Source organism: Cyclopterus lumpus, chromosome 21 (assembly GCF_009769545.1).
Source record: "Cyclopterus lumpus isolate fCycLum1 chromosome 21, fCycLum1.pri, whole genome shotgun sequence".
Lineage (NCBI taxonomy): Eukaryota > Metazoa > Chordata > Actinopteri > Perciformes > Cyclopteridae > Cyclopterus > Cyclopterus lumpus.
The window spans coordinates 3306936-3326747 of NC_046986.1; the positions used below are offsets into that span (position 1 = coordinate 3306936).

The 19812-nt window shown below is 44.9% G+C and overlaps 1 protein-coding gene across 1 annotated transcript in view; it reads left to right on the forward strand.

Moving 5' to 3' along the window:
• The first annotated feature begins 9089 nt into the window (after window positions 1-9089).
• Window positions 9090-19812, forward strand: part of cntnap5a (contactin associated protein family member 5a) — a 90843-nt gene continuing 80120 nt past the window's right edge. Inside the window, exon 1 of the mRNA XM_034561728.1 lies at window positions 9090-9162. Coding sequence (XP_034417619.1) covers window positions 9090-9162 — 73 coding nt within the window. The remainder of the gene's footprint in view (window positions 9163-19812) is intronic.

Below are 19812 nucleotides of genomic sequence, written 5' to 3' on the forward strand. Positions count from 1 at the left end.
GTGACAACGGAGCGTGACAACGGAGCGTGACAACGGAGCGTGACAACGTAGCGTGACAACGGAGCGTGACAACGTAGCGTGACAACGTAGCGTGACAACGTAGCGTGACAACGGAGCGTGACAACGGAGCGTGACAACGTAGCGTGACAACGTAGCGTGACAACGTAGCGTGACAACGTAGCGTGACAACGGAGCGTGACAACGTAGCGTGACAACGTAGCGTGACAACGGAGCGTGACAACGTAGCGTGACAACGTAGCGTGACAACGTAGCGTGACAACGGAGCGTGACAACGTAGCGTGACAACGTAGTGTGACAACGTAGCGTGACAACGGAGCGTGACAACGTAGCGTGACAACGTAGTGTGACAACGTAGCGTGACAACGTAGCGTGACAACGTAGCGTGACAACGTAGCATTACAAAACAACATAATGACTAAGAATCATCCTTGAACAGCTGAACTAAACAGTACAGCTCATCATATAGAGATACAGCTCCTGAAGTACTGAAGGGATGAATACTCGATGCATCAGGGTTGTTTCTTTTCTCGTGACATCTTCAAAGTGAATGTTTCTGCTCTTGAGATTTTCAGGAGGACTGTTATTGACAGGAACGACAAAGCCCTTTGTCTGCGCGATAAGAAATGCTAGTTAATAACAAGGACTTCACGCAGAAGCTCTCTGGCTTAGGGGGCCGCTGAGCCGCGAGGCCCCCTGGGACCGGTTCCGTAATCCACCTCATGCCCTTTGTGCACTCTCCTGCTCGTTATACTTGCTATTAGAGCGTCACTTGCATACCGCGGTCACTCGATATATATACGCTCCGTGTCCTGCTCGGAGCGAATGCAGAAACGTCCACGTTCAAGGTGTCCCGTCCTTTGCAGAAGAGAACAATGCCGACGTTCTCCCTTGGCGACGGAGCTGCTTTAATGACAATGGGAAAACTCTAGATTTCTTCCCGGCAGTAGGAGGAAGTCGCGGAGATTAAGAAAAGAAAACGAACGGGGGAGAAGCACAAATCACACATTCGTAGATTATTAACTATCTGAAATGAAAGGTTTCGAAACCCCTACGCACACAGTGACTTCGGCTCCCTCGTCAAATATGATTCTCGTGCCAAGTACGGCAGAAGCATATTGTTTTGTGCACAATGCGACACGGAGGAATACAGCCGACTACAGCAACAATGTAGGTGTTAAAAGTGGGAGTCGTGTGAGCTCGAGTGTAAATTGAAAAACCTGCGTACAGAGAAAGAGAGCCCAGTGTGGGCACGCGTGTAAAGGTTTAAATCTAAATTACCAAATAAGCTTGTTATTAACTAGTCTTTATTTCACCACGCATTTACATTCAAACCAGGATACAGGCGTGGCATGTTTCTTAATTTAGTAAAGACGTTTTCTTTATGATTTTATTATATTAAATGTTGTTTTATTTTGTACTGTTGCTTTTGTTGGCATTGGATCCCCCATCTGCAGACCAGGACTTCCCTGAGGGGGCCGCGACGTGATTAAAAGCATCGGGATGAACAAACACAATGATACAGCCACGGAAAATTGTTGTTTTGTCCCTCTTCTCTGACATTTGCTTCTTCTTTCAAAATGATTGGATACGCCAACAACGAAGAAATGAAACAAATTAAATTGCTTTTTTTTTTTTTCTTCTTCTTCAATTTACGATGTTCTATTCTATTCCTTCACAGACGAGAAGCCAAGCCAACGTGTTTCACCAATACACATTCACAAAGACATACATGCATTTAGTGAATTGAAATTCAATTAATTCACATAAACGAATACGCAAGTAATTAAAGAATAATAAAAAAACATAATCGCTGTGATTTAACATACGCAAGGTGGATTTTATTTTCAAACCCACACAGGAAGGGACTCGCTATCTTCTGAGAGATCTGTGAAGTCTTTTCAAGACGCCGCCTTTTGTTTGATTGTGTATTGCATCTTTTTGTCTCTTTTTTTTGATTAGTTGAGGTTTTCTCTAAAGTTGCTTTTGTCTTGACGTCATTTGCTTTTCTTCTTTTTTTTTGCAACGCTCGGAGAGGCTATCTTCTGCATTGTCTTTCCCCGGAGAATGAAATCAAGCACTTTTTGTCAGGTTACAATGGAGGACGGGGAGACAGTTCTGTCGATGCCCAAACTCCACGATCCGTGAGACAAAACAGTGGCTTGAAAGAACTTTTAATTCCATCCATGTTTTGTGTGTGGGGGGGAAAGACAGATTGTTCGGCTAACTTCCATCCCATTCTCTTCGGCAATAAAGACCTCGTCCACATTTCCCATGCGGGGCATTTTTTTCTTCGGGGGTGACCCTGCAAAAAAAAGAAAAAGCGCCATGCGATTCAAATGAAAGTATGGAAGGGGAACTTAATTGGCTTTTCAGTGGGAAAGAATAAGCTACGAGAGCGAGAGCAATAAAGCACGGAGGAACGTGAAAAGGCAATGAAACAAGAAACATTAGCTTTGGAAACGAGCTCCATAATCCATGCAATTAAAATGAAGTGGGCCGACAATGTCGGTCGGCCCACTTCCGTTTCCATTGTCCGGGGGTTTGAGCTCCTCGCGGCGACACGCTCCCCTTTTGATCCTTTCACGGCTCTCCGGAGCTCAACGCGGAGGAGGGGAACATTTAGGAACATTTGTTTCAATGACTACGGCCGCGGGGCAATTTGAATATGAGAACTCTCTCTCTCTCTCTTTGCATTATGCGGACGCAAAAAGACCGGATAAAGCGTAGAAAGAAACATTAGGGCCATTCAAGCTGAGACTAATTCCCCTTCTCTGGGGCTGGGATTGCAGAGCTTTTGTCCGCTCGGCAGCCGTGAAATGGTGTCGCCGAGGCTATCTAGGGGGAGCAAGGTGTACGCGTCCCCTTTTTTTAGGGGCTCACATATCACCGGAATCTGTGACACCCATCTGATTGCAGCTTTGTCAGGACCCTCTATCTGGCACACAGAAAAACCTACTGAGTGCATCGTCCTCTGATGCAGCCACTGTGGAGAATTTAATTTGGGAAAAGCGCAGACACTGCTGAGAAATTTTTTTCACTCTTGCACATGATGGATGAGCGGGGGGAGTTTTTTTTTTTTTTTCAGGATGCAAAAAAAGAACTCTCATATTTAGGAGGTGATGGTGTCCTTGAGGGGGGGGGGGGGGGGGGGGGTGCGTGTTCTCCAAATCGGTGCCCAACTAACCAGAAAACTGGCGGAAGTTACAAGTACACTTCCCCAGTTGTGATGAAATCCCCCCACACACCCAGAGTTCAAGGGCACGATACCGACCCGGCTACGAGGAACCAGAACAGTAAAGTAGTATTAGTGGAAGAAATGTTCAAGAATGTTCAAGAATCCAGAGGAAGAAATGAGCTCAATTAAAACGCGACACAATAACTGGACCCCGGTTTGGCTGTGATGGGAAGGCCGGGGGGGCGAGAAGCAAAGAGCCCCTAAAGTCTGAAAACTGACGTCGATTACGCAGAAATGTCTAATTTTCTACGAGACGCCGGTCGCGCCGGACCGAGTATCAGCTGCAGCGATAAAACCCGGCAGCATTAAAACGTGTTTATGCTCCCGACTCGTCAGAACGTAGCGAGGTCCGGCCCGGTCCACGTCGTTATTAGGCCGATGCCGTGTATCAATCAGGAGAGGCTTCATTAGAGGGACTTTTATTTTGTAATAAACATGCATGAATGGCGAAGAGTGACTCCTTCGTCGCGACGTCGTGTTAATTAAGAGGGTGAAGTAGAAGCTGAGGTTAGATCAGGATTATTTCCTTCTGGGATACCGAGAGTATATTCAATAAAAGGTTAGGGCCACTCGAGTGTCAGTTTTCGACGAGTCGGGAGTGAGAATGTGTTGGTTTTCTTTTTGCATTTTGAGTTCAATGTGTTTTTTTTAAAAGAATAAATAATACACGATTCCTTCTTTTCAAAGTGTCGGCCGACGCCAGTTTGGCCGAACTTTAATGACTTTGTGACTGCAGTCCGTTGGAATGTGTTATCGGTACAGCACGAGAACAAGGGTCACCCCGCAGAGTCGGCAGCACAAACAGACGGACATAAATATAACATATCGCACAATAAATAAATGATTCTCGTATTCCAAGGAGGCAGAGAGCATCTCGATGTTCATAAATACAGGGGAACATTCTTGAGTGTCCTCACTTGTTAGCGGAAAGCACTATTGCCCCAACCTCGCCTGATCGGAGTTATAGGGACGAAGATAATGCAAGAAAAAGAAATAAAAATACATCCAAAGGGGGGAAGCAATTACCTGTGTGAGTGGTGGAAGACATTTCCACAGTCTCTATTTAAAGCTGCAACCTCTGGTTGTGAAAAGTAAAGAAATATAGACTTCTATATAACAAATAAGAAATGCCTTGAAAGTTAATTATTTCTACTGACCACCAGGGGGTGACTCCTCTGGTTGTATAGAAGTCTATGCTTCATGTGTTAAAGCTGCATTCTCTCTCCTGACCACCAGGGGGAGACTCCTCTGGTTGTATAGAAGTCTATGCTTCATGTGTTAAAGCTGCATTCTCTCTCCTGACCACCAGGGGGAGACTCCTCTGGTTGTATAGAAGTCTATGCTTCATGTGTTAAAGCTGCATTCTCTCTCCTGACCACCAGGGGGAGACTCCTCTGGTTGTATAGAAGTCTATGCTTCATGTGTTAAAGCTGCATTCTCTCTCCTGACCACCAGGGGGCGACTCCTCTGGTTGTATAGAAGTCTATGCTTCATGTGTTAAAGCTGCATTCTCTCTCCTGACCACCAGGGGGCGACTCCTCTGGTTGTATAGAAGTCTATGCTTCATGTGTTAAAGCTGCATTCTCTCTCCTGACCACCAGGGGGCGACTCCTCTGGTTGTATAGAAGTCTATGCTTCATGTGATAAAGCTGCATTCTCTCTCCTGACCACCAGGGGGCGACTCCTCTGGTTGTATAGAAGTCTATGCTCCATGTGATAAAGCTGCATTCTCTCTCCTGACCACCAGGGGGCGACTCCTCTGGTTGTATAGAAGTCTATGCTTCATGTCTTAAAGCTCCGTTCATCAGGCGGTATCGTGACACTCATATCATGACATTTACATGTTCATCATATTATCTTATAGAGCTTTTCCAAAGTAGCCCGGTCTCCTAAAAAATGTCCATTAAAGGAAAACGGCATCACTTCCACGGGACCTTCACCCAGGAGACCACTGTGTTTACTTTAGAGTCTAGAACTTAAAATACTTTGTTTTGTTGACACAGGGTTGTCCAAGTAAAATATTACAAATCCTAACTAATATTATAGTAATTTTGGGTAGCGCTTCGGTACATTATTCTCCATACATGTGAAGTTTGAAGAACGCCATGACACCCTTTTTCAATTGGACACATTGTCTCCATTTCCTCATTCTCGTGCCGCGCTCCATTTTTCCTTTTCCAGGAAACCTCCCTGTGAACCTACATTTCCGTCTCAGTTCCTTTCTAGTAAATTATAGGAAATTGGACACCTTTTTAAAATGAAGTGTCGCTGTGCTGGAAAACACGCGCGGCCCGTGTATTTCTTTCTATTTGATTTATTAATGGATCAGAGTTTCGGAGTGAGGACATTTATTTTGTATGGAGAGGGGAGCTGTCCTCCACCGTGGTGCTGAAAAGATTTACAGCGGGGTGGGGGGGCTTCTCTTTTGGATCCCCGCTTGATATCCCCTCTCCTCGCCGTTACCAATCAAGTCCAAGACGTTAAACCACTTGCACGTCTCATTTCTCGATGTCGATGTTTTTTTATGGATATGTCGCAATGATTTCTCCGTGGTTGTAGCGCTGTAACGAAACAGAATCGACACGCTCTCGGCCGAAAAACAAAATCCAACATTTACTCGGTGGAATAAACTGACGCTGTTTGGGAAGCAGCGATATGTGTCAGAGCCTGAGGGAAAAGCAGAAGAACAACACTGACTCCTCGCCTGGTTTTGGTTGTGTTTATAAGCTTATTGTAGATTAATCGTAACGAGTGAATTAACATATTTGATTAGATATTATATAGCAGTAAAGTGTACGTGGTGTTGAATATTGTATCTTCTACTTAAAGGTGCTGAATTCAACTAAATAAATCTCGTATTTGTTATTTTTTAAAGTTAGAGACGACGTCACCGATCGTAAAAATAAAAAAAAACCTATAGCTGAAAATAATCAAATCCATAATTAATAGTAATCCAAAGTTGCATGACAGCGTCGCAGAGATCTGCGTTTGCCAAAAGAAGAAGCTGGAGAGACGTTTCCCCGCGGGAGGAAAAGAAGAGTGCTCCAGCCAGCGGACGTCTACGACTAAAGCTTTTTGTATTATTTACCACTGAATGGACGACTCGGAGCGCAGCACGAGCAATCAGAACATGAGAAATAATTCATCCGCAAAAAATTCTGAGTGACCACACGAGCGGGGTCCGGTTGTCGGAGGAGAATCTGGCAACCCGTTGAAAAAAAACCAGACCCGAGTCGGAGATGGAGAGACGGAGGAGCACTTCCTGTTGCACCGCGGCCAGGTATGAGACGGAGGAGCACTTCCTGTTGCACCGCGGCCAGGTATGATACGGAGGAGCACTTCCTGTTGCACCGCGGGCCAGGTATGAGACGGAGGAGCACTTCCTGTTGCACCGCGGCCAGGTATGATACGGAGGAGCACTTCCTGTTGCACCGCGGGCCAGGTATGAGACGGAGGAGCACTTCCTGTTGCACCGCGGCCGGGTATGAGACGGAGGAGCACTTCCTGTTGCACCGCGGCCAGGTATGAGACGGAGGAGCACTTCCTGTTGCACCGCGGCCGGGTATGAGACGGAGGAGCACTTCCTGTTGCACCGCGGGCCAGGTATGAGACGGAGGAGCACTTCCTGTTGCACCGCGGGCCAGGTATGATACGGAGGAGCACTTCCTGTTGCACCGCGGGCCAGGTATGATACGGAGGAGCACTTCCTGTTGCACCGCGGGCGGGTATGATACGGAGGAGCACTTCCTGTTGCACCGCGGGCCAGGTATGATACGGAGGAGCACTTCCTGTTGCACCGCGGGCCAGGTATGATACGGAGGAGCACTTCCTGTTGCACCGCGGCCGGGTATGAGACGGAGGAGCACTTCCTGTTGCACCGCGGGCCAGGTATGAGACGGAGGAGCACTTCCTGTTGCACCGCGGGCCAGGTATGAGACGGAGGAGCACTTCCTGTTGCACCGCGGCCGGGTATGAGACGGAGGAGCACTTCCTGTTGCACCGCGGCCGGGTATGAGACGGAGGAGCACTTCCTGTTGCACCGCGGGCCGGGTATGAGCGCGTACCAATCAGCTTCTTCAGCAAGAATATTACCCAAATACCAATAATATTATACTCTCTCAGGATAATAGTAAATGCAGTATTTAATTGTGGGAACTGACCAAGCGTTTTAAAAAACATCCAGAGGGTAAACCAGCAGAAAAACACGTAAAGCTGTAATGAGCTCCTTTGAAATCTGCTTCCCTTTTATATATTTGTATTATCTCTGGTCTTCTGTGACTCTCACTGTTACCATAGCGTCACATTTAATTGTACTACGTCTATATTTACATTGTGTTCCTTTTTAATGATTTGTTGCGGCAATAAGGTTTAGTGTGTGATGTGCTTGTATTTGTTCAAAGTTGAGCTTTGAAATGTTAAAAGAAAGGTTAAAGGGTCTCCATGAAATATTGTCCTGGAGAGCCAAGAAATACTACGACTACCACGTTGTCGTTTGAGTGAAGCTACGTCCTTTTTTATTTGAAGAATCTTTTCACACAGTGTTTGGAAAAGGAAGAAGGTCAGGGGCCCCTTAAGGGGGGACCAGACAACACTGAAGGGACCCTATAGGATCCATAGGACACTTTACAAAATACAATAAAATCAGAAATAGAAACCGTGTTAAAACGTGAATTTGCGTTTAAAGTAGAGACCATCTGGACTCCCGTTTGGAGCCAGCCTCAAGTGGACCTTTTGAGGAACTGCAGTTTTTGGGCACTTTTGTGTTAGTTTTCTAGGAAGGTGCGTTAATGGCTTGGAACCGTCGAACTACCGACCTCGGGGTCGTCCTTTGACCTCCGAGGTCGGCGGGTTGGATCCCCTCCGCAAGACGCTGAAGCCCGCTGACGCTACAACGCTTCGGATCGGGTGGAAAGCAGGTCAAATGTCACGTGTGTTCACAATTACAATTTAAAAAAGTGTGCCTGTAATATTTTGTGTAGCCAAATTGCGCAAGGGGACGAAATATGGGATCACCAATGGCTGCTTGGCCCCACCGTGGGTAAGGACCCGAGACCTCCTCTGTGGCACTTCCTCATACAGTAGTTTTACCACCATGACACACACACACACACACACACAAGGTGAAAACAACAGCGGCATCGTAAGGAAAGTCAGGTGTGATTTTTATGGGATGCTTAATTAATGGGGCCCCATGGTGGATGCGTCTCCTCCCCTGGGCCCCCCCCCCCCCCTCATAAAATACCCCCGGTCTTCTTTATGCGCATATTACAGCACCTTGTCAGCTTTGCACTTTTATGCCAATAAAAACTAAAATATATGTACGATTGTGTCGTTGTTGTTGTTGTTGTTGTTGATGATGATACCAAGCCGATGTTTCACCATGATTGGCTCCCTCACACAAACCACCAGCGGTACATGAAACCATCACTAACATGCCACTGCTTGCTATTTCAAAGTTAGCCGGATAAAACGAGGCGTCATGGGCACTGCGTCGCGAAGCTCACCGCCACAATGCTCCCTTCTGCCAATAGAGAGTGAAACAGAGAGAGAGAGGGAGAGAGGGAGGGAGAGAGGGAGGGAGAGAGAGGGAGGGAGGGAGGGAGAGAGGCAGGTTGCGCCTCACAGTGAGGGAGTGTCGTCGTCCGAGCGGTCTGCTCTTCTCTTCCACATCACCAGACTCCTTCCATCCCTCCGTGCTGGAGGAGCGAGGAGGAACCTCTCCTCTTTTTTTCTTCTTCTTCTTCTCCTTCTTCTTCCTCTCTCTCTCTGTGTCTCTCCCTCTCTCTCTCTCTGCGGACACACGGATAATACCACCACCACCACCGCTGGGAAGATGGTTGTTCTGCTGCATCTGCTCACCCTTTACTCCCTGAGCGTGTTGAGCGGCGCGTCCGCCGCCACTCACTGTGAGTATCTCTCTTCCAGCTCCGCGCTCACCTGTTCAGAAGAAGAAGAAGAAGAAGAAGAAGCCTGCGAGGGGCAGCGCGAGGCAGCGAGGAGCGGAAGTTTGTTCCGCCCGTCGCTGCTGCGTTGGTTCCCCCGCGGAGCGGTGCGGAGCGCCGGGTACGGACGCCGCCGCCGCCGCTGTTTTTGGCCCGTTTTCAAGCGCACTTTTGAGGGGAGCGCGCGTGTCAGTGCGCGTGTCAGATATGACAAGTTGGCCCCCCGCCTGTCTCTCTCTCTCTCTCTCTCTCTCTCTCTCTCTCTCTCTCTCTCTCTCTCTCTCTCTCCTCTCCCCCGTGCGCGCGATGAAGGTCAAGCAAACAGGTTCATCTCCATCCTTCACACGCACAGCGCAGCCTCTCCGGACCGCAGCCGGCGGCTTGTGTGGCAGAGAGTCCGTTTTTGGTGTGTGTGCGTGTGTGTGTGTGTGTGTGTGTGTGTGTGTGTGTGTGTGTGTGTGTGTGTGTGTGTGGGTGGGTGGGTGGGTGGGTGGGTGGGTGGATGAGGGGGGGAGTCTTGCTGGCGTGCGTTTACGTGTGTGTGTGCGCGTGAGTGTGTTGTGGAGAACACAAACTGCTGACTGGCCACAGCTGTACTGCACAGACAACTGCTGTTAGTGGTTGACCCCCCCCCCCCCCCCCCCCTTCCCCATTTAACATCTGAAACTGTACAGTCCTAGTTTTGAATTTGGACTGCTTGAGGGGTTTTTATTCATGTGTGTGTGTGTGTGTGTGTGTGTGTGTGTGTGTGTGTGTGTGTGTGCGGATTGGAACAGTCTGAATAAACCATCTAGTCATTGTTTCCAGCTGCTGTGTGTGTGTGTGTGTGTGTGTGTGTGTGTACTCTTGTGTGTGTGTGTGGGGGGGGGGGGCTTCTCTGCTCGCCTTTTGCTCCCCACGTATCAGCGGATTTTTCAGCTTTCATGGTCGAGACAAACGTTTTATTTCACGGACCAAAACGAGTTCTCCATCAAATGGGAAAAATGTGACGAAATCGATATCTCGACACCAAACCCCGTTTCTTGATTCCGTCGTCGTGGGGACAATGAGCAGAGCTCACATCTGGGTTCAGACACCTGGACTTGAGACAAACCCTCCAGACGTGAGTGGAGGTGTTTCTGTTATTTAGTCCCCGGGCTGGGGGTGTTTTGGTCGGACTGGTTTTCAGTAGCGGTGACGGCGGATCTACAGACCTTCTAGCTTCCAGAAAACTACACACAGTTATTTGTTTGAACATGTCATTTGTATTTTTGTTGTAATAAACAAAACCCTCCGGGCCCACAGACATCCAGCGCTGCTCGATGTTGACGGTCCGACGAGCAGCTTTACAACCGGATTGTTTCCCAAGAAGCCGGTTTACGAGCTATTCCCGAAACAATGAATAGGCTCCGCCTCTTTTGCTCTCCGCACAGGTAGCTGGTTTACAAGCTATTCCCGAAACAATGAATAGGCTCCGCCTCTTTTGCTCTCCGCACAGGTAGCTGGTTTACAAGCTATTCCCGAAACAATGAATAGGCTCCGCCTCTTTTGCTCTCCGCACAGGTAGCTGGTTTACAAGCTATTCCCGAAACAATGAATAGGCTCCGCCTCTTTTGCTCTCCGCACAGGTAGCCGGTTTAAAAGCAAATCTTGACACAATGAATAGGCTCCGCCTCTTTTGCTCTCCGCACAGGTAGCCGGTTTAAAAGCTAATCCTGACACAATGAATAGGCTCCGCCTCTTTTGCTCTCCGCAAAGGTAGCTGGTTTAAAAGCTAATCCTGACACAATGAATAGGCTCCGCCTCTTTTGCTCTCCGCACAGGTAGCTGGTTTACAAGCTATTCCCGAAACAATGAATAGGCTCCGCCTCTTTTGCTCTCCGCACAGGTAGCTGGTTTACAAGCTATTCCCGAAACAATGAATAGGCTCCGCCTCTTTTGCTCTCCGCACAGGTAGCTGGTTTAAAAGCTAATCCTGACACAATGAATAGGCTCCGCCTCTTTTGCTCTCCGCACAGGTAGCTGGTTTAAAAGCTAATCCTGACACAATGAATAGGCTCCGCCTCTTTTGCTCTCCGCACAGGTAGCTGGTTTAAAAGCTAATCCTGACACAATGAATAGGCTCCGCCTCTTTTGCTCTCCGCAAAGGTAGCTGGTTTAAAAGCTAATCCTGACACAATGAATAGGCTCCGCCTCTTTTGCTCTCCACACAGGTAGCTGGTTTAAAAGCTAATCCCGAAACAATGAATAGGCTCCGCCTCTTTTGCTCTCCGCACAGGTAGCCGGTTTACAAGGTAATCCCGAAACAATGAATAGGCTCCGCCTCTTTTGCTCTCCGCAAAGGTAGCTGGTTTAAAAGCTAATCCTGACACAATGAATAGGCTCCGCCTCTTTTGCTCTCCACACAGGTAGCTGGTTTACAAACTAATCCCGAAACAATGAATAGGCTCCGCCTCTTTTGCTCTCCGCACAGGTAGCCGGTTTACAAGCTAATCCTGACACAATGAATAGGCTCCGCCTCTTTTGCTCTCCGCACAGGTAGCCGGTTTACAAGCTAATCCTGACACAATGAATAGGCTCCGCCTCTTTTGCTCTCCACACAGGTAGCCGTTCACGCTCCCCAGAGGATGGACCTTTCCATTTTGGACGAGCTCCAGTTTCAGGCCAAAATGTCAGCGTTGCACACAATATTTATTAAAAAAAAACAAATTCTAATTATTTTTTAAATAATAACTATTACTCACTGCGCCAGGCGTTCCACGCTGCGACGTGAAGAGGAATGATGTTTCTTCCTGGCGGCTCTCGAGACCTTTTCCTGCCCTTTTCTGTGCACGTTGCGACGAGCGATTCCCCGGCAGCACGACATCGTTTGATCTCTCGGGTTTGTCTTTGCTCTCCGAGGGCGATTGTGACACCGCGTATTGCGTTTGTTTGAGCAGTTTATGTTAAGCTGGAGTCTCTGAGCCAAACTAAGCGGCCGCATTACTCATTTATGGCAGTCCTGCGGTCCTCGGATCACGCGCCGTGATCACGTCTGGCAACGCCGAGAAGAAACGGTGAGATGCTCCTGGAGGTCAGATGGCTGCTCTCGTATTTACCAGAGAGAAACCCCCCCAAAAAAAGGATTGGGAGATGCATCGCGGCTGGTTCTCGTGGCCTCGTCAGGAGGGCCCTCTGCTCTTTCTTTCGGGCTTCACAAAGAGACCGGTGCGTCAGTCAGTGCAACCGGCCTTCCAGCGGGAGATAATTGATGCTGCACTGGTGTGTGACCTTTCCAGTAATGCCCAAATGATTGGCAACCGTGGAGCTGTGTGCAAAACGATTTCTTCCTGGTTTTTCTAATTATTATTATTATTATTAATATTTATTTATATTACTACGCATTTTATTAAAAAACAACAATTTCTTCCTATTTTTTCTAATTATTATTATTTTATTTGTATTATCATTTTTTTTTACTCTGTATTTTATTTTTAAAAAACAACGATTTCTTACTATTTTTTCTAATTATTAAAAAAAAAAATTTTACTGTGCATTTTATTAAAAAACAACGATTTCTTACTATTTTTTCTAATTATTATTATTTTTATTTATTTTACTCTATTTTATTAAAAAACAACGATTCCTTACTATTTTTTCTAATTATTATTATTGTTATTATTATTAATATTTCATTTTTTACTCTGTATTTTATTAAAAAACTATGATTTCTTCCTATTTTTTCTAATTTATTATTAATTTATTTTTTACTCCGTATTTTATTAAAAAAACAATGATTTCTTCCTATTTTTTCTAATTCTTATTATCCATTTATTGTACTCTGTATTTTATTAACACTGCTGCTTCGCCGGTGGACATTTGCAGACCACGAGGTTCCCCCGTAACAGACTGAGTGCTTTCTCGTGAAGACGCATTGAGCTTCGCGTTCAGTTCTGTGCATAATTTCTGCTGCTTCTGCATTCTTTGAACGCCTCTTAATGGGGCCGCGTGGACCACTTGGGAGAGAGTGGTTCTGTATTTACAACCAGCGATGCCCCGTGTCAGGGCGCACAACTGGAAGTTAGCACTCTTTTCTTCAGTCCAGAATATTCCGGCTAACGCCAACATCTGCGTGGATTACCACAACGTCGAGTACATTTTTATTTAAGGAACGAGAAGTCCACGGGATTAAATATAAATATACTTTTTGAGGTTGAGCCTCTTTGCTGTGCGGTTGGATGGGAGCGTCGGTGTCTTGGTGACGAGTGAGGGACTTAACTCGGCTTAGCTTAGCTTAGCATCGGTACTGGAGTTTATTTTTATGTGACGCTTTAAAAAAATACATCTATGTAATGAGGAAATGACATTGAGACGTCATTAACTTTCAATTGTACGCGGAAGAAATACATTTTTATACACTCTTTTTCCACAAGTTTCGGAATATTTTGGTCAGATGAGCTCTGTTCACACTGCAAAGAATGTGTGTGTGTGTGTGTGTGTGTGTGTGTGTGTTGATGGTTCCAATCAAGCGGTTCCCCAAGTGGACTCTTGAGACTGGCTCCAAAAAAACAGGTCAATCCCCATAAACCTCCATTTTAAAAAGCCCAACTTTCCCCGCCCCCGGGTGCTGATTTTCAAACCCTTCTTATATCTTTGGGGGCGGGGCTACACGGGTGATTGACAGGTCTCTACGTGACTTCTGTCCACTGGTTGACAAAACAAAAACAAGATGGCGACGGCCAAAAGTCAGAAATCTTTTGGCTTCACAACGGCCGTCGGCAAACCATGTCGATTATTTTCCTGATTCGTGGATTCATCATTTGGTTTGTGTAAAAGTAAACAATCAATCAATCAATCAATCAATCAATCAATCAATCAATCAACTTACGAGAGCCCAAGAAGATGATTTCATTTTCTACAAGACGAATCCTTTTTTGAACGTCTTCTTTCTTTTTGACGGACTAATTCATATTTAATAAATGCTTATACATCGAGATATTTGTAAGTGAGGACTCAGATAATATGGTAATCTCCATTACAGGTCAGTGAGAGGAATCAGGTATAGAGACCTCCATCTTTCATAAGCTGGAATGTTTCTGCACCACACACACACACACACACACACACACACACACACACACATACATATTATCTTTAAATTTCATGTTTCAAGGAAGCTCAGCGAGGAGATACTTCGCAGCTAATTATTTCCTATCTGAAGCACCTGCGACGTGCCGGAGCCGAGCTGGCATTTAGCATCACTGCAGAAGCAAGAGTGTGTGTGTGTGTGTGTGTGCGTGTGCGTGTGCGTGTGCGTGTGCGTGAGATGGAGGCCGTGCAGCTGCAGATTCACTCGTCTAATGAATGTGAAGTAGGCACTCAAGGAACACCTACCGCTGTACATATTCAAGGCCTGATGAATCTATCAGGAGGTAAATGAGGCGCGGCGCCGCTGGGCGACGGAGACGCCGCTTTCCCTCATGTTTAAACATCCGGCGGCTTCCTTCTGAGGGACGTGTGTGTGTGTGTGTGTGTGTGTGTGTGTGTGTGTGTGTTGTGTCACGAGGATTTACTCTCCTCATCATCTTCATCCCACAGGGGAAGTCGATGTGCAGATCCTATTTTATGATGTGTGTGAAAGTTGGGTGTAATTTATTTATACATCTATATATTTTTTAATTTATTTTTGTAGCTTTTTTCCAATTATTCATTATTTTATCTATTATGTCATATTTTAATATTCCCCTGAAAGTCAGAAAAATCTCATCCTACTATGAACAAAGATAATTTAACTTTGCAAACTACACACCGGCGATTAAATCACCCAGCATCATATTATTTAGAAGTTTTCATAATCAATACTTTTACACAAAACGCAAAAAGTTAGCCAGTAAAAAAAATTTAAAAAAATAGGCATCAACCAATCACGTGTGCGGAAACCCCCCGTTTGGCTTGCAGACCGAAAACCACTCCTTCCGCTCTTACCTTTCACAATAAAAGCCCTACGCATAGAACACTTGGCAGGCGAGTAGTTGCATTTCTCGCTCCCAGGGTAAAGAAAATAAAATAAATAAAAACAGGAAGTGTAAGTCCACCAGACAAATATATCTGTTAAATAGAAAGAAAATCATCATTCGTAGAAAATCTCTGAATAGTTCCTTCAAAAAAAAAGAATTGGAACATGTATTAGAAATGACTGAAGCCCAATAGTTTCATTTAAATAGTGACCAGGCTTCTGCGTCACATGACAAACCAACGAGTCGGCGGATCTCTCCGGGTGAATCCCCGACCGGAGAGACTCGGTGTTCAGACAGGAAGTGGAACGCGGCGCCGAAATGACGACGGTCTCACCTGTTATTTTGTATCGTTTGTTTATTTTCTTCATTTTCGGCGTTTTCCAGTTATTTGTTGAGTTATTTGGCTGCATAACGCAGACGGATGCTGCTGCCTTCACAGTTGTTTCCTCTCGTTATGCACAGCAGTCAGCGTGGCGTCATATCACAGTATCAGTGAATACAAATATCTGGAATTATATCTGGTCTTTTTTGTTTGTTTTTAAGCTAATCCTGTAAATGCAATACTTTAAAAAATTTGCAATAATTCCACAATAACCTAATGATCAACCTTGTGGTGGTATTGATCACTACTTAGTGGAGAGGAGCAGTTAAAATGTGTTTTAATGCCACAATCAAGTCTACAGAAGAAAAGCAGACGTCCTCTGAAGAATACTTTTTGATTTTTTTAAGACACTTGATATAAGACTATTTAGAGGAATGATTTCTGTCCCCGTCTCTCGGGAGCAGGATGAAGGAAAAGTAAAATAAAGTCTATTGTGATGAATGTGGCGCCGGTGGAGTCGTCCCCATTCCCGATCCATAGAGTGCAATGAATACGCTTCAGATGGCTTCAGACGGCTGTGAGTTTCATCCTCTGTTCGTTTTCTGGTTCCTGGCAGAGAGGGTGTTAAAGGATTATCAACACCCACTTCCTATCCACCGCGCCAATAAGATTGATGCAATAATCAGCAAGGGATGAAACGGTGAGACGGAATTAAGAAGAAGGACAAAAGATTCTGCTCCGAGACTCCAGAATTAAAAAAAATTAAATAGAAATAGGTGTCAAATTTAAAGGAGGAAGAGAAAAAATTGCCAAGGCTTTTTAAAAAAAAAAAAAAATAATATATATATATATATATATATATATATATATATATTATGTAATCACACACTGTAATGGCATTAAATAATAAACTAAACATATATATATAAATATATATGTATTTCTATATGAATATATATTTATATATATATACATTAATTTATTTCTATATTATATATATATAAATATATTTTTATTTATATATATATATATAAATATCTTTATTATTTAATGTCATTACATTGTGTGATTACCTGTGAATCAGACACAGGCGCGCACCGTCACACGCTGTGATTTGATATTGATCACGAATGCATCTGAAACAGACGCGTGTAATCTCAAGAAGGAGAAGACTAAGACGCCATCTTTACAATCAGCAACAAAAAAAAAGCAGATCAACAAACCCCCCCCCCCCTCCTCCCCCTTTTTCTTCTTTTTTTTCAGCAATCACAAATCCAGAAAACATGAAAAGCTGATTGCTCTCCGGCGGCCACATGGGGCCTGGACGTTAATGCATTTATTTAGTCTTTTATTTTGAAGGACTTGTAAGCGCGTAGTAACCATATGTTGTTTCTCCTGGCCCCATTCCGCCCGTCGACAGATAAAACACCTCAGCGGCTCCGGCATCATATCTATAAATGTGTCTCGTCTTGAGTGACTGGCCATCCACGACCACCACATGCTGCACGGAGCCACGAGGGCAGAACCCAATCAGCTTCGTGCACTCCGGTTCCTTCTTCAGGAGAAGGAACCGGAGTTTCAGAAAAGCCTCTATTAAAAAAATATATATACAATGAATCCATATTACTTCATGTAGAAACCTCTCAACCAAAAGTTGGACTACGAGATCAATATTGGAAGTAAATGCTGCCTTTTTATCGGTATCTTTATATATCGAAGTGATACCCGATTTATTTGAATGATTATTCCGTGAATTAAACATAACAGAAACAACACTTTTGCTTCGTTAAGAAGCCGTATGTGAGAAGAAAAAGTAGGAATGGAACATTTCTCGGTGTCCTTTTCTGAAAAATATTTAGCATCTGTCAAAAACTGAACCCTGTTAGTGCACTTAAGAGCCATATGCGTGGTTTCAAGGCTGCAGTCATATTTCCTTTTCACAAAGACCCTGTGAATGTTTTCCTTTTACCTTGTTGTCCTCTTTCGAAGTTCTTTGCATTAAAACGCACGCGAATAATTTGCATACAATGGAAATTCAAGTTTGCGGAGGATTCGCTCCAACCCCTAAATACCACTAACGCAGCCGCAGTTTGTCTTTTTTATGACGCATTATTAAGTTATTACCAAGCGGTTCTTCCCTCTAATTTGACCCTGTGACTTAAAATGAACCCTTTTTTATGACAAATATATGATAAATGGTACCATCAAAAAAAACTCTAGTTTGTAATTACCCTACAGCACGACCCATTATTTCCCATTATTACCCGGAGAATATATAACCTTGTCTTTTTATCGAGCTGTTATGGGAAAATGCCTCCCAGAAAGCCTGCAGAAGATGAACAAACCCCGGCTCCGGTCCTGAGTGAAGGGGGTGAATAATTAATGTTTTTGCAGAAGAGAAGTGTATAATCACTAAAGCTGTGGATCGCCCAGTAAAACACCCCGCCGGCTGCCTGTAAACGCTCACCGGTCCCTTTAGATTATGTCGGAGGAACGGAGTGCTACAGGAAACCGCGCCGCGTTCCTCGCAATCATTTCGCATCGACGTGCACTTCCTTGAATTCGCCCGGCGTTCGGGACTAATTGTCAACCGATACCTCGGCGGCGGCGGCGGCGGCGAGCAGAGGTCACCCGAAAGCCCCCCTGAAGCCTGTTGGTGCGTGCGAGGTATCATCTGAAGCTTTATCGATACCACGCGGAGGTCTGAGGCCGCTCCGTCACCAGATACCATCGCCGCCCCCGCCCCACCCTTTCATATTATTGACTCTGTGGTCTGCGTCGACTGAACTCGTGCTCCCTCCGACACGATGCTTTGCTATCGCGGCGTTGATCACTGCTGTGGAGGTTCTGTGTGGTTTTAAGTCTTCTTTTGCCCAGAGCTGAAAGTAGCATTAGAATATATATACATATATATATATATATATATATATATATATATATATATATATATTTATTTATATTTATATGTATATATATATTTATATGTATATATATAAATATTTATTTGTATTTATATATATATATACATATTTATTTATTTGTATTTATATATATTTATTTGTATTTATATATATTTATTTATTTGTATTTATATATATATTTATTTGTATTTATATATATTTATTAATTTGTATATATATATATATATGTATATATTTATTTGTATTTATATGTGACAATCACTGCTGTGGAGGTTCTATGTGTGGTTGTAAATGTTCTTTTGCCTAGAGCTGAAAATAGCATTAGAATATAATATATTTGTATTTATTCATATATATATATATATGAATAAATATATAAATATATTTTAAGAAATATATTTTTATATATATATTTGTATTTATATATATATATATATTTGTATTTATTTACTTGTATTTATATATATATATATATATTTGTATTTATTTATATATATTTATCACGAAACAAGAGCCGCCTTCCCTTTTTTTGACATGAAGCGCCATTTTTAAATTATACATTTTTCTTTATCAGCGTGCCATATATCAAGGTTAACATTAAGGTGAATTACAACACCACGTCAAAGATGAGAGCACTTGCAAGAAAGCTGCCGTCCACGGCGAAGTAAATCAATAACCCGACCGACCCGTCGCCGATCGCGTTCACGGAGCCGTAAACCAACAAGAAGGCGGCGAGCACGAGCCAATCGGAGGCGGAGAAGGGGGCCGATCAATCAAACCACGGTACATAATATACGGCACAACTCACCATGAGGTCACGTGGCGTGCACACGAGAGTCCCACAACTCCATTGGTTCAATTAAGCCACAATATGGCAACAGAACCGTCTCAGAATTGAGTCGCGACTGTGTTAGCCGGCGATTGCGTTAGCCGGCGACTGCGTTAGCCGGCGACTGCGTTAGCCGGCGGCCTGCGTTAGCCGGCGGCCTGCGTTAGCCGGCGACTGCGTTAGCCGGAGACTGCGTTAGCCGGCGACTGCGTTAGCCGGCGACTGCGTTAGCCGGCGACTGCGTTAGCCGGCGATTGCGTTAGCCGGCGGCCTGCGGTAGCCGGCGACTGCGTTAGCCGGCGACTGCGTTAGCCGGCGACTGCGTTAGCCGGCGACTGCGTTAGCCGGCGGCCTGCGTTAGCCGGCGACTGCGTTAGCCGGCGACTGCGTTAGCCGGCGACTGCGTTAGCCGGCGACTGCGTTAGCCGGCGGCTCGCCACGTCGTTGCAATTGGCGTACACGATAAACACGTCTGTATCGACGACTAGTTTGAGGCTTTTACGAAGGCGCCTGCGTGCGGCGGCCATTTTTAAAACCCACGAAGATAAAAAGCTCTGAGTCTGAAGA